Source organism: Acinonyx jubatus, chromosome C1 (assembly GCF_027475565.1).
Source record: "Acinonyx jubatus isolate Ajub_Pintada_27869175 chromosome C1, VMU_Ajub_asm_v1.0, whole genome shotgun sequence".
In the NCBI taxonomy this organism is placed as follows: Eukaryota; Metazoa; Chordata; class Mammalia; order Carnivora; family Felidae; genus Acinonyx; species Acinonyx jubatus.
Window position 1 is genome coordinate 155,375,717 of NC_069381.1, and position 14,919 is coordinate 155,390,635.

At 38.5% G+C, this 14,919-nt stretch overlaps 1 protein-coding gene across 4 annotated transcripts in view; it reads right to left on the bottom strand.

Annotated features, from left to right (window-relative positions):
• Positions 1 to 14,919, bottom strand: part of ABCB11 (ATP binding cassette subfamily B member 11) — an 89,310-nt gene that overhangs the window by 38,670 nt on the left and 35,721 nt on the right. For all 4 annotated transcript variants that reach the window (XM_053215234.1, XM_053215235.1, XM_053215237.1 and 1 more), the window contains 5 exons: positions 14,736 to 14,910; positions 8,312 to 8,425; positions 5,145 to 5,255; positions 3,018 to 3,143; positions 1,078 to 1,281 (listed from right to left, as the gene is read on the bottom strand). In XM_053215234.1, coding sequence (XP_053071209.1) covers positions 1,078 to 1,281; positions 3,018 to 3,143; positions 5,145 to 5,255; positions 8,312 to 8,425; positions 14,736 to 14,910 — 730 coding nt within the window. The remainder of the gene's footprint in view (positions 1 to 1,077; positions 1,282 to 3,017; positions 3,144 to 5,144; positions 5,256 to 8,311; positions 8,426 to 14,735; positions 14,911 to 14,919) is intronic.

Consider the following 14,919-nt stretch of genomic DNA (forward strand, 5'->3'; position numbering starts at 1 on the left):
ATAAAGCATGGAGCTGAGCTCTTTACACATTTCACCTCATTAGTCCCTACAGATGGCACAGATGGCCCATGAGATAGATATCGCTGTGGTCAATCGATGGGTAGGGAAATGCTGGGGTGTAAGGGGCTAAAGTAACTTGCCCAAGTTTATAGGGCTTACAAATAGAGAATATGGGACTTGCATGGAGGCAGTCTGATTCCAAAGCTTTATACTCTTTGCCATTAGACTATATCATACTCACAGCTGCAATCCTATTCACACAGGTAATCTAAAAGGCTGATTAGGAAATTATCTGGAACACAGACTCTGGAGCCAGACCACGTGGGTGTGAACCTTGACTCTTCTGCCTTGAGCAAGTTATTTGACCTCTTAGTTCTCTCTTTACAGGTGGAAATAGTAAAGTAGCTACCAACAGGATGGTTTTAAGGGTCAAATGAGAGGTAAAGTGCTTAGAACAGTGCCTGGTATGTAGTAAGCATATATAAGTAAGCATATATAAGTAAATATATATATATATATATATATATATATATATATATATGTTAACTAGTAATAACTCTTCTTTGATTTAGCAGACTATTGGCCACAAAATGTATATAAGTATAATAATATGGAGTTGGGTTTTGTTGTCATTGTTTACAATGAAGATAAATGAGGAATTTTTGAATATGTGAGATACAGTACTGAGGACACGGCATTAGCTGCCTAAACACAAGAAAATTAAAGAACAATGACATTAGTAGGCATCAAAGGAGCATTGTGTAAGTCATTGCCACATGAAAAACTTACCTACTGCTTAAACAAATGCTTAACAGATAGGGTAAGAAGATTGTGTCAATGTCAAAGGGAGATTTTAAAAGAAAGTTCCCGTTTGGTAGATTTTTAATATATCAACAATAATGTGTTTTCAGACAAAGGGGAAAATTCATGGTACATTTCCAGGAATGAAATCTAACATGGCATTAAGAATTTAATGATTTGGGATTCAAATGAAAAGAAATGTATAATATTGTGTAACTTTTTCTTTTCTCTTTCACAACTTCTGCGTTCCCCCGTGGAATGAGAGACTAAGGGTACCTGTGGCAGGTCCATGATGAAGTTGTAGGCATTGGCTGCCTTGGCAGCTAGAACTATATCTTCCATCGTTGCATCTTCTCTGCCGTAGCGAATATTCTCTGCAATGGTGGTGGAGAACAGAACGGGCTCTTGCTCCACTATCCCAATCTGAGCTCTAAGCCACTGAATGTTAAGAGAGCGGATGTCATGGCCATCCAAAGTCACCTAGAAAACATGAGCACAATGTCACATCTCTTAGAATCCTTCGGGGTTCTGATCCAAAATGCTATGTTGTACTTGATGTATGGGGAGAAAAAGTAGAGACCTGCAAGATTATAACAAAAATAATTCCTCCTACAATGAGGTTGTTTATATAAGAGTGACAATTTATAGTTGAAATCGAGTATAGCTGTAGGACAATTCATTGTAGAAACACAAATGATGTAAAGGTCATTTAATTAACCACAATTGGCCCAGGAATGGAAAAAATGTTAATTCTTCAATGGAATCAATCAGCTATTCACCATATGTTGTATATTTTTATTATCTTTTGACTTATGACCTATAAAAATGGACTTCAAAAGCTACAAAGAAAATAAGAAATGTTCCCTATCTTGTGTATATGCATTACAGTAACTTTCTGGCCGGATTCATGAAATCTTGCCATTTGTAACAAAGTAGATGTAACTGGAGGGTATTACATTAAATGAAACAAGTCAGAGAAAGACAGATTTCATATGTTTTCACTCCCATGTGGAACGTGAGAAACTTAACAGAAGACCATGGAGGAAGGGAAGGAGAAAAAAATAGTTTCAAACGGAGACGGAAGCAACCCATAAAAGACTCTTAAATACAGAGAACAAACTGAGGTTGATGGGTTGGTAGGGTGTGTGTGGGGGGGGGGGATGAGCATTGAGTAGGGCACTTGTTGTGACGAGCACTGGGTGTTGTGTGTAAGTGATGAATCATGGGAATCTACTCCCAAAGCTAAGAGCACATTGTACACACTGTATGTTAGTCAACTTGACAATAAATTATATTTAAAAAAAAAATAGCACTTTGCCATTTAAAAGTAATTGAAACTATAGGTGGGATAAACAATTACAAATTACTATTAGCAAAGAAGCAAAGACCTTACATCAAGAAACCATGATTTTTATAAATTCAGAGTGTAGTTATGCTGGTATGTAGCAACGAATATCCAGAGGACGGAACGTCTGTACCAAAGAGAATTTTCATTACGTCTGTCATGTCAGTGTGGCAGTGCATCCATTATAGAGAATGCCTTGTATTGAAGCCACTTAACATACAGTCAAATGAGTGTACTGCAAGGCATCAAGGAAATGTTGACAAGAATGATTTTGAGAGTGTAGAAAGAACAGAGCCTCTGGCATCTAATAGACCTGGGTTCAAACTGGGGGCAAGTCTCAATCTCTCTGACTCTGCTGCCTTATTTATAAAATGAGCATACACACCTTGGAGGTCATTTTGAAAATAAATAATTATTTTTATAGACAAATAAACATGAGGAAAAAGAAACCAAGTAGTTTGTGAGATTATATATATATTTTTTAAACTCAGCTTCTCGAAGCAGTAATCAATCTGTTCATTCTAGCCAGGCAACCTTTCCTATACCTAGTGTTTGGAAAACTTTAAAAGACAATACGATTTTGTTGCAATCCAAAGAAATAAATGGAAATGTTAGTTCCCCGAAGAGGCAGAAATACCATTTTGAATGTATCTGCGCATTTAGTTACACCCCTTAGTGCACAAGCGGGTTGTTCATTGAGTACAGCCACCGTGCAGGGAATTAGTCCAGTCAGTCTGGTCAAAAATCATTAAGTCAACTCTGCGTGTGTCAAGATGGTCTCCATGCGTGCTAGGTCTTTATGTTTGACCAGCGTATCTCCATTTGCATTTCCCATCCCCGCATATTGAGGAGGTTTCTGGAAGACACACACCATGCCTTCACTGGGGTCATAGAAACGCTGAATGAGCTGTATTGCTGTGCTTTTCCCAGCTCCACTGGATCCTACCACAGCTGTCATTTCCCCTGATTTAATGACCATGCTGAGGTTATTCAAAATCTGTAGAGAAAAGAGAAGAACAACATTCAGATTGTCAGCAATCAGACTCATAAGTTAGGATGCGTCGTGAGAATACTGTGTATGTGTTTACTCATGCCCTGAAAGCAGTATCTATCAATACTGACCAATAACCAGAAAATTAATAAACAGTGCCTAGGATGAAGTTTTAGCATTTAGCACATTACTCATTAATAAACTCATAGTGGCGGTGAAGAAATAAAATGATGTGTGGTAACACTGTTGCAGTAAACAAACCAGGACAACTTTTAAAAGTATGTTCCAAAGTCCAATTTAAAAGACTCCTGATACTAGGACGCCTCAAGGAGACCATCCCAATTAGTTAAGGAAAAAAAGCCATTAAGTTAGAAATATAATACTAATTTACTGAGCATGGATTAACAATAAACTAATTTGCAAATGTTAAGCTGTTATGCACTTTTATTGTGTGTGAATGTATGATCTGAATAACTTTCCCTAAGAGATGTTTGTGGCATGTTTGTTAAGTTTAAAGCACCGTTAAAGGTAGAGACTGAATGCTGGTAGGTCCAGAAAGGGAAGAACAAGAAGCTAATTCATAAGCATCTGTTGGGTATTTTCACCTGTTCAGTGGTGATTTTTGTACTTATTATAGAAAGGCAGTTTGGGGTCCTCTGTGTGACAAAATCTCACATGCCTTTCATCCCACTAGAGAGTCAGGCTTGCAAATCACTTTCACTTACCGGACTGTATTGGACTGTCATTCCCACCAGGGTGGCAGGCATCAAGTGTGCTTTTTCTCATTATAACCCAGTACAGTGTGGCACCCAGCAGGGCTAAATACATACTTGTGGTATAAAGACTATTTGCGGGTCTAAGTAAGATTTTGTTAAAACAAACTATTGGTGTTGGGAATAGAGGATAAAAGAGAAATGAAATTATTGTGTTTTAATTCTACTGGTATTTATGAAACGGCTCTTATTAGCTGGTTCTGAACAGATACTACGAAGCAAGTTTTTAGACATCCATTAAAAAATCTTTACTGAGTGAGTACTACCTTGTGGTTGATCTTTCACACAAATGTTGACATATGTTGACATTTTGACATATGCTGTGACATTTAATGTTTCCATACATATGTGATATGTAACAGTAATCTAAATACACTTCAGCGATGTAATCAGAACATAGGGGTACCTATGTGTATGTGTGTGTATATATATACATACGTGTGTGTGTGTGTGTGTGTGTGTGTGTGTGTGTGTATACGTGTTTGCCTACATTTTAGGTACATAGTGTCAGAATTAAGTAGCATGGGATTTACTTCCCATAACAGAAATATTAAGAAAGTGTGGCTAGAGATATTCTGTAAAAATTAGAAATAAGTCTCATTTCAAAGCCAACTCATTCATGGAGAGTAGATCCTCATTTACCTGTAGAATAAGTTGCCTTTAAAGATACTTGCTCAGTAGGTGTAGGAAAACTGTAAATTTCTTCATCATGTGCCCTGGGCAATCACCCAGCACAAGATACATGAGCCTAAGGTCACAAGCTTACCTTTCCTCCAAAGACTGATCTAGTGACCCTTGTGAACTTAGAGATAGGAAGGAAGAAACCACAAGGCAGCAGCTTTTCTTTGCCACTCCTTCACTTACCCACTCCGTGTTCCACCCTCTGCATCTGTACTTTTTGGCTGTTCTGATAGACTTGCAGTTTATTTAGCTTATGCTTTTCATGACAGTAATCATACTTCAACAGAGAATCATACTTAACCTGACCTAACCTGAATGTGCTGCCAGAGCGTGTCCTCACCAGAGGGATTTGCACATTATCGTTACTACAAAGGAATGTGGTTTGTTGTCTGAGAAATGACATGATGCCAAGCGACACTTCTAGAGAAACATGCTTCTGTTCCTTCTTCCTGGACACTGTCATGCTTCAGAAAAACAAGTAATTTGTGGCTCTGGACATGAATCATCAAAGAAGGAAAATGTCATTGTTCCTGGGGAAAAGATGAACACTTACCTTCACCTCTGGTCTGGAAGGATAATGGAAAGTCACATTATGGAATTCAATTTCACCCTTAATTCGATCCAACTTGTAACCATCCTCTGACATGCAGTCAATGATGGGTTTCTGGAGTGGAATATAAAAGGAATATGCAACAACACACATTATATGCATTTATGATCCGTCTTGGTTTGAATTTACTCATAAAACAGAACAACAACCAGGTAAAACTTGCAGCAAAATTTGTTTCCACATTAAGCATTTATTAATAACAGTAATAATATGAACATTTACTAAGATATTAATATGAGATATTATATTACTATACATTAATAGTATTAATATGTTATATTACATATAATATATTAATACATGACCAAATATACACAAAGAATTAATATATAATTAATTATAATCTATATAAAATATGTCAATAATATACAATTGATATATAACTTCACATTAATTAAATTTAATTAATTAAATTATTATTACTATTTGTTGACATATTACTATGACATATTATATTATTATATAATAACATAATATAATGTATAGTATTAATCTATAGCTAATATATTATTATATTAGTATATAGTATATTAATATTATATATTATTATATTTTGAGATACCATGGAAGACAATTTACAAGGTATTTTAATATGTGCTTTTCTCACTTATATAATTGTCACTATAACCTAATTAGACATATGATATGCTCAATTGTTTGCCTGAGGAGGTTAAGTATCTTTCCTAAGGCCACACAAACAGTCATCCAAGCCAGGGTCCAATAGTTCTCTACATTTGTGTATCTGTGGTAGATGATGATTAAAACTACCTGAATGTCCTCAGGAACCTGGGTGGCTCAGTTGGTTAAGCCTCCGACTTCATCTCAGGTCACTATCTCACACAGACAGCGCAGAACCTGCTTCAGAGCCTCTGTCTCCCTCTCTCTCTGCACCTCCCCAGCTTTCTCTCTCTCTCTCAAAAATAACATTTAAAAAAAAACCTAACTGAATGTCCTCAAGTGGTATCCTCAAATACTACCAAGTTTCAATTGCTATGCTGAATTTCACCTCATTGTTGTCAGTAGTGAGCCTAATCTAGAATTTAACCCTTCTAGTTAATCAGACAGGAGTGAGGGCCATGTCTTGCTACCAAAACACCCCACGTCAGCTTCTTCCTGCTTCTACACTTGTGAGAGAAACTCATCATCATATCTCGTTTTGGGGCAATAGCGTAATCTATTTTCTTTTTTGTGGGTCTCTAGTAAAGATAATAAAGTAACTTTTAAATAATTTTTTGTAATAGTTTCAAAGTCCTTTTAGATTCATTATCTTATTTGAGCATATAACAACCCTAAGAATGAGGTAGAATTTGGATAGCTCAACATGTCTATGAAGTTTCCAACAATCTATACTCCAATATATGAAACCCCCAAATACGAAACAGATAAAGTGATCAACAGTTTCCTCAGGTAGGTTATATGCTTCATAAATACTTAAGATTTAGGGGACCAAAGAAGAACCTCTAGATTTCCAGGGCTTCCAGAGGGGAAGAACATGTTGCCCTCTTCTCCCTTCTATTCTTGGATTTTGACTTTCTAGCTGGACTCCAAGGTGCTTTAGTAGATTAACCAGGAAAATCCTAGCCAGACTACCAGACAGTCTAAGGTCTGTCACCTTTAGAAGATAATCCAAACTTACGAACTTGGCCTTAAAGTCTTGCATGATCTGGCCCCTTCCTCTCTCTCCAGCCTCTGTCCCTTGCTCACTCAACTCACACACACTGACCTTGTTTTAGGTCCTTGTATTCACCAAGCCCTTTTTCCATCCAGAGGGCTCTCTTCCAGGAATAGCCTCCCTGCTCTCATTTCCCAAGCACCGTTTCCCCCTAAACCTCCCTTCACATGGCTGACTGTCCTTGAGTTCTCAGTGCAAATATTATCTCCTCAGAGATGAGGTTACCATCACTTAAAGTCTCCTCTCCACTTCAACCGCTACCATGCTGACCTATTTTATTTCCTTTATTGCACTAATATTATCTTATCTTTGAATGTGCTTACTTCTTTTTTTAATTTTTATTTTTTACTGAAGTTAGGTTGGTTTTAGGTGGACAATATAGTGATTCGACTATTATATACATTACCAAATGCTCACCAAGATAGTGTAGTTACTTTCTGTCATCACACAGTTATTCCAACATTATTGGCTGTACTTTTCATCCCTGTGACTTGCTTATTTTATAACTAGAAGTTTATCCCTTTCACCTATTTTGCCCATCCTGCTAGCCCCTTCCTCTCACAGCCACCAGTTTGTTCTCTGTATTTATGAGTCATTTCTGTTTTTTGTTTGTTTGTTCATTTGCTTTGTGTTTTTGCATTCTACATGTAAGTGACACTGTATAGTATTTGTCTTTTTCTGTCTGACTTCTTTCACTAAATGTAATACCCTCTATTTTTTTCCAATGTTTTTATTTCTTTTTGAGAGACAGAGAGACAAAGAGACAGAGCATGAGAGGGGGAGGGGCAGAGAGAGAGGGAGACACAGAATCCAAAGCAGGCTCCAGGCTCTGAGCTGTCAGCACAGAGCCTGATGCAGGGCCCGAGCTCATTAACTGTGAGTTCATGACCTGAGCCTAAGTCAGACGCTCCACCAACTGAGCCACCCAGGTGCCCCAACATAGTACCTTCTAGATCCATAAATGTGCTTCCTTCTTTATTACCCGTTTCCTAGTATGATAGGAGTGCAAGGGCCTTATTTGCTCTATTTCATTCTTGCAGTCCCAACTCAGTGTGGAGCCTGGCTCATGATAGCACTTATTAATTATTGCTGAATTAGGGGCATTGTGATAGTCATATTTTTTTAAATTTATTTTTTTAATATTTGTTTATTTTTGAGGCAGAGACAGAGCGTGAGCAGGGGAGGGGCAGAGATAGAGAGGGAGACATAGCATCTGAAACAGGCTCCAGGCTTTGAGCTGTCAGCACAGAGCCCAATGTGGGGCCCAAACTCACAAGCCGTGAGATCATGACCTGAGCCGAAGTCAGACGCTTAACTGACTGAGCCACTCAGACACCCCATCCTCCTATTTTTTTTAGCATTGAGGGTAAATTCCTCAGAAATTCATTTCTCTCCCCACCCCAACCTGCTCATGGCCTTAACTTTGGCTCTTACATACCCGGTCTATTGTCTGAAAAATGCTGGTGGCCGCTGCACGCCCAGTTGCAAAGGCTTCCAAACAAGAAGATGCATTGCCAAGATTTAAAGCTCCTACTATGATACTGAGGAAAATCTGAAATAAAAAGAGATAAACATAGTTTTTGAATGTTTTTGTCAATTTGTAAATAGCACTATCATTTGGGCTATCTGTGTGAACTCAGAGGTTTCTCAGAAATGTTCTTCCTTGGGAGTTTGAAAGATAACTATTTCTTTAGAGACACCTGGAATAATTTCTGTTCTACAAAGTATCTCCAATTTTTCTATTGTTATGATTTAAAAGATTACATTATTTTTAACTGAACATCTATGTGTAGAACACTATTCTACAAAGAAGAATATATTTTGCAATGAGGAAGAGATCTAAGCAAGGCAGCGTATAGACACAAAGTGAGTTAGAATAGTGACATGATAATTCAGTTTGTCACATGAACAGCCTGATATGGTCTCTGGATAAGAGACCCCTGATAAGGGTCACTGAAGCAATAAAGACAGTATGATTAGCTTGATTTTCATAGAGATTGGTATATACATTATAGATTTGCTACTAATGCTATATTATTGCTACTAGTAGACTATTATTAGGATAACTATTACTACTAGTAGGAGGAGGAGGAGGAGGAATTTTCCTAATGTATATTTCTAAGTGATTTACCTGCTTTACTTCATTTAATTTTTACAACAGAAGAGAAAACCAAGGTGTATGGAGGTTGCCTAACTTACTCTACATGAAAACACGTATTAAGTGGTAGAGCAGTATTTGAACCCAAGCTCTTGCCTGACATCCTGTCTAGCAAACAGGCCCACCTGCTGCTGGTGGCATGCGGTTGGTATGGCCAGGTTCCTTGTGATGCTGAGGAAGCTGTCCTTAAACTCACCAACCCAGTCATTTCATTAAGTTAGGGGAAGGCGAATTTATCATGACCAGATATTCCTACCAAATAGCACTGTGTTTTTATCAGTGCTGTTTATAAAGGAAGAGGCAATGAGGTAATTTGTCATGTGCCTCTAGGAGGAGCACAAGACTCCTTTTGACCAAATGGAACTAGTCATGTAACTTTCATGGAGGATATTTCATTGGCCACCATCCGTTGGGGACAGGAGTTATTTCCTGAACTGAAAACTGGCTGCTGCCTGAATGTTTGAATGTAGTCTTCTTCAGGCAGTCAAATGATCCTAGTCTGTGATGGTTTCCCTGCCTTCCTTTGGTCTTGTGTCTGGACCAGGAGACTCCTCAGAGCCTCCCAGCCGCCTCCATTCCTCTCAAGTAACCTCCATTCCGCATATGATGATGTGCACCAGTCCCCCCTTGCCTTCTTCCTGAATTCCCCACTCCATGAATGAGACAGACATTCTCTCCTCGTCTTTCTTGTTCCTCTCCCTTAATTACAGAAGGCAGCTCCTCCCATGGGCAGATTACTTCATATTTCAAGCCGCAATTTCTTTATCGGTAACACAGGGATATTAACAGTATATACCTCATGGGACTGTTATGAACATGAAATGAAATAATTAGTTTAAGGGTGATAAATTCAGTGTTAGCCACATAAATCATAGTGATGATGTTAAAAGAAGCAAGATTGATAATTAAGAAATGATAAAGTGAATAGAGGGAGAAGTACTTCTGTAAATTGGGTTAAGACCACCTTTATCAGAGGCCTTCCCACCTAAACAAAAGATGCTTTCCACATGTCCTAGATCAGGGCTCAGCAAACAGTTTCTATAAAGGACACCTAGTAGATATTTTAGCCTTTTCAGGCCATATGAGCTCCGAAGCAATTACACAACTCTGCTATGTAGTACGAAAGCAGCCATAGACAATAGAGAACAAATAATTATGGCTGTGTTCCAATAAAACTTTATTTACAAAAACAGGCATCAGGCTGGATTAGACTGGCGGGCCATAGTTTGCCGACCCCTGTCTAGATCCTAGATTGAATCACTAGGGGCCTAACCTGAGGTTTGCAGTCAAACCTTGCTCAGCCTGGTTTTGCAGATGTCTCTCTCAGAGTTCATAGGGAAAGAGTGAGTGAGACAGAACAGAGACATGTACTGATATTATCACAATAGCCAGCACCCATTCCAACAGATGATCATTTCCCACCCCAAACACTGCACTCTAACCAGGGGATGGCAGTGTCAGAAGAGGCAAAGGAGACCACTGGGGAATAATCTGTGGGTGTGCTGTGCTGGGGAAAAGGGGATCTGTGGCTCCTTGGAAGATAGATCCAGAAGAAGAAAACACTGGCTAATGAGTCAGGCCCTAGAGACATAGTCACCTGAGTTTATATCCCACTCCATGCCCCTCAGCACATATTTTTCAACCTCATGGCTCCATTTCATCTTTAATGACATCAATACAGAATGAAGCTTTGATATTACATATTGTATTTATATGAAATATGTCATTTAGTGCTTGATACCTTATACACTCTGAATACTGTTACCCTCTACTGCTGCTGGTATTTTTTACTATTGAGTCCTGAAACCTGGGAAGCGTGAAAAAGCAGCCTTCTGCACTCTGCAATTCGCTTTCATCTCCTCTCTTAATAGATCACAGAGTTTGTTTTTTGTCTGGGTACAAGTGGTACTAATCACAGTCATTTATGTGAGCCACTTACCATGTATGCCCAATTACCATGCAGCCAATAATGACTTTGTGCATGAAAAACATATTAGATTAACCGAATTGTTAATTAGTTTAGTGGATTACTAACACTCACCTCAGCTCATGTATACTGAGGCTTCAGAGTTTGCTACTCAGAAGTATGGTGAAAAATGTGCCTGCGCACATGAGTGAAAGAAGAGAAAGATGGAGGGAGGGAGGAAGGGAGAGAGAGAGAAAGAACAATCAGTGATTATACTGTTCATGGATTTCTCCATTTTCCCAAAAGGAAATTTCTAAAGGTGTAAGCAGAGGCTTGCAAGAAGACATTCGGAATATGAGGTAAGGTTAATCATTGATGATTAAAATGTTGGAAACACATAGCATTCCACATCTGCATATACTAAGTACTCAGTTAAATTATTTACAGAAAGTATAGAGTGAACACTTGAAGCTGAGGAGTGTCAAATGAGTTAAACAAGGAGGCCATTAGGCTGAGGCAGATTTAATACCTTAGCAACCTGCATAAGCAAACCAAAACTTCAGCTCAAAAGCCTTAAGGTAAAGAAATTAAAAACCTGAGGACAACTAATCACAAATAGTCAATTAAGCTTCCCCGGGCAAGGCAACTGCTTAAGGTATCGCCAATCAAATAATTTTTTTTTTTTTTTGCTTTGCTTCTGTCTTTTCACTATAAAAAGTCCCCTGCTCCTATGGGTGGAGAATGGTTTCTCATCACTTCTGGTTTGGTGCTGCTTGATTAGAATTATTTCTGCTTAAATAATCTCCTAAAATTTTGAATATACCTCAGTCTATTTTTTAGCAGAACCATAAAGTTGGATTCCTGCTACAGAAGTAACCAAGGGGATTTTAAATTCAGTGTTTCCAATTGGAATTGTGTAGTATTTAATTTTCAATTTACCAATTCATTTTTCCCTCTGAAATGTTATTTGGGCACACCTCTGTCCTCTCTGTGCAGGCATGGTATGAAAAGAAAGAGGTCTTTTCTCAATGCATGTTTTTCTGCAGAATGAGCAGATACAAGCAGCTGGGACTCATAAATGTTGAAAGTTCTTAAGAGTCATTAGATCAATAAACACCAGGGACTTTATAGTCGGGTTTCATACCCACAATACTTTCACTGGTTTTTCTTTTTCTTTTTTTTCCAATATATGAAATTTATTGTCAAATTGGTTTCCATACGACACCCAGTGCTCATCCCAAAAGGTGCCCTCCTCAGTACCCATCACCCACCCTCCCCACCCTCCCACCCCCCATCAACCCTCAGTTTGTTCTCAGTTTTTAAGAGTCTCTTATGCTTTGGCTCCCTCCCACTCTAACCTCTTTTTTTTTTTCTTCCCCCCCCCCCCCCCCACGGGTTTCTGTTAAGTTTCTCAGGATCCACATAAGAGTGAAACCATATGGTATCTGTCTTTCTCTGTATGGCTTATTTCACTTAGCATCACACTCTCCAGTTCCATCCACGTTGCTACAAAAAGGCCATATTTCATTCTTTCTCATTGCCACGTAGTACTCCATTGTGTATATAAACCATAATTTCTTTATCCATTCATCAGTTGATGGACATTTAGGCTCTTTCCACAATTTGGCTATTGTTGAGAGTGCTGCTATAAACATGGGGGTACAAGTGCCCCTATGCATCAGTACTCCTGTATCCCTTGGGTAAATTCCTAGCAGTGCTATTGCTGGGTCATAGGGTAGGTCTATTTTTAATTTTCTGAGGAACCTCCACACTGTTTTCCAGAGTGTTTCACTGGTTTTTCAAATGTGGAAAGCTGGGGGCACTTAGATGTTTGTTGAGCGTCAGACTTCGGCTCAGGTCATGATCTCACAGTTCGTGGGTTCGAGCCCTACATCAGGCTCACTGCTGTCAATGCAGAGCCCACTTTGGATCCTCTGTCTCCCTCTCCCTCTGCCCCTCCCTCACTCACGCTTTCTTTCAAAAATAGATGAATAGACATTAAAAAAAAGTTTCCAAATGTGTAAAGCTGTATTAAAGTTGTTAAGAAAGTGGCTAAATTGTAATGATAGCAATATTTTCCATCTATACTGTTCTTTTAAGTTTTACAAAACACTAACATATATAATCACATTTAATTTTTTAAACAAAATTCAAGTGATGCCAGTTGTTCATCTTGCAAAGAACTGATTTTTGAAAAGTTATTCTTAGTGTATTATCATGCTCTTATGAAATAAAGTCAGTAGCTTCGATTGATTATGGTTTGGCCTCTGATAATCATTTCGATTTGTAAATAAAATTCTGTTCTACTTTCCCTAGAAACGTATTTCTACTAAAGCAGTAGACCTCAAATTACAGGCTATCAGCTAGCAAATGTCTATGTAAAATTTTGGCATTTTTCATTATTTTTAAAAAATGTTTATTTATTTTTGAGAGAGAGACAGAGCATGAGCAGGGGAGGGGCAGAGAGAGGGAGACAGAATGCGAAGCATGCTCTAGGCTCTGAGCTGTCAGCACAGAGCCCAACATGGGGCTCAAATCCATGAACCGCAAGATCATGACCTGAGCCAAAGTCAGAGGCTTAACTCACTGAGCCACCCAGGGACCCCTACATTTTTTATTATTTAATTGGCATCTGTCTCACCTATAATCTAGGGCCAAAATATTTTATTTACGAATCTTAGGTGAAACTGCTTCCTATGTCCATGCTTTTAAAATTAATATACTTAAACAATTAATAGGCCAAATGAAACGTGCATTTCATGTTTTATCTCCCTGACTTCATGGGGCCTAGAGTGTGAGGGCAGGAAGGGGTGGTAACAAATTGTAAATAAACCCAAATGGTCAGTTTCATTCAAGCCCTCTGAAGGAAAAGTTCGGCAAGCCATACAAGAAAATAAAAGATTAATGAGTGTGGAAATGCCTTCCGTCTGAGAATCAGAACAATGGCAAAAGTCCAGCGGTAAATGAGAGGCGCTGTAAGCTAAGGAAGAAAGCCCTTGGGTTAATGAGCTTTATCTCACCCTAGCCACACCTGGTTATCCTGGTATTCACCATGCATGTCGCTTGTGTTTTGTAGCACGCGTTTTCTTCTGCCATTAGGCACTGATGTGATTTTTAAGTATTGCTTTTCTTCCCCACGAAATGGTAAGTTACATCAGGAAAAGATCACATTTCTTTTGTTCACTATTGAATCCTCTGCACTTTGTATGGGTCTGGCATATCATAGATGCTCAATAAGACTTTTTTTTTTATACTCAATAATTCTTGAAAGAACAACTGAAAAAAATACTGAAAATTAAAGTAGCCATGGCATTCGTGAGAGCACGACTATAGCACAAGCGAACAATAAAAATGGTGGCATTGCCTGTTCAGTTGAGGGTATTACTGGCTTGGTATTTTAGTAACTCATTATGTTTCACAAATACGTCCATTAGCACATATCTTGTACTATTATGAAACTTAACTACATGAGCTGTTAACTTTCAGCTGAGAGATCAACGACTTCCCATTTTCATGGCATATTATCTTTTGGACTCAGTCAGAAAAGTCATTGTTGTACAGCTATAAAATCCTTAGTTAATTGGAAATCATTAAATCTCTGGTTTCATCAAGTCAAATGCTCAGCATTCCTTTACTATAAAATGTGTAGGTTTTGCTTGTTTCTGCAGATGGACTCCACCAAATCATTGATGCTTTCCCCCCCTCAGATACTAAAGGAATAAACAAAACACCTTAACTACGGGCTTTTCCGAGATGCCAGCAGGAGATGCTATGTCTGGGCTGCTCAGATCTAAGTACCTGGACAAGGGTTCCTGCCGTATATTCTTCATCATCGAGGACAAGTTTGGAGCCATACCAGAAGGCCAGTGCATAGCAGAAGAAGATGAGACACCACATGAATCCAGTAAAGAATCCCATCACTATCCCTTTTCTAATTCCCCAACGCTGGGCAAACACAAGATTTTTCTCATATCTGTGAAGA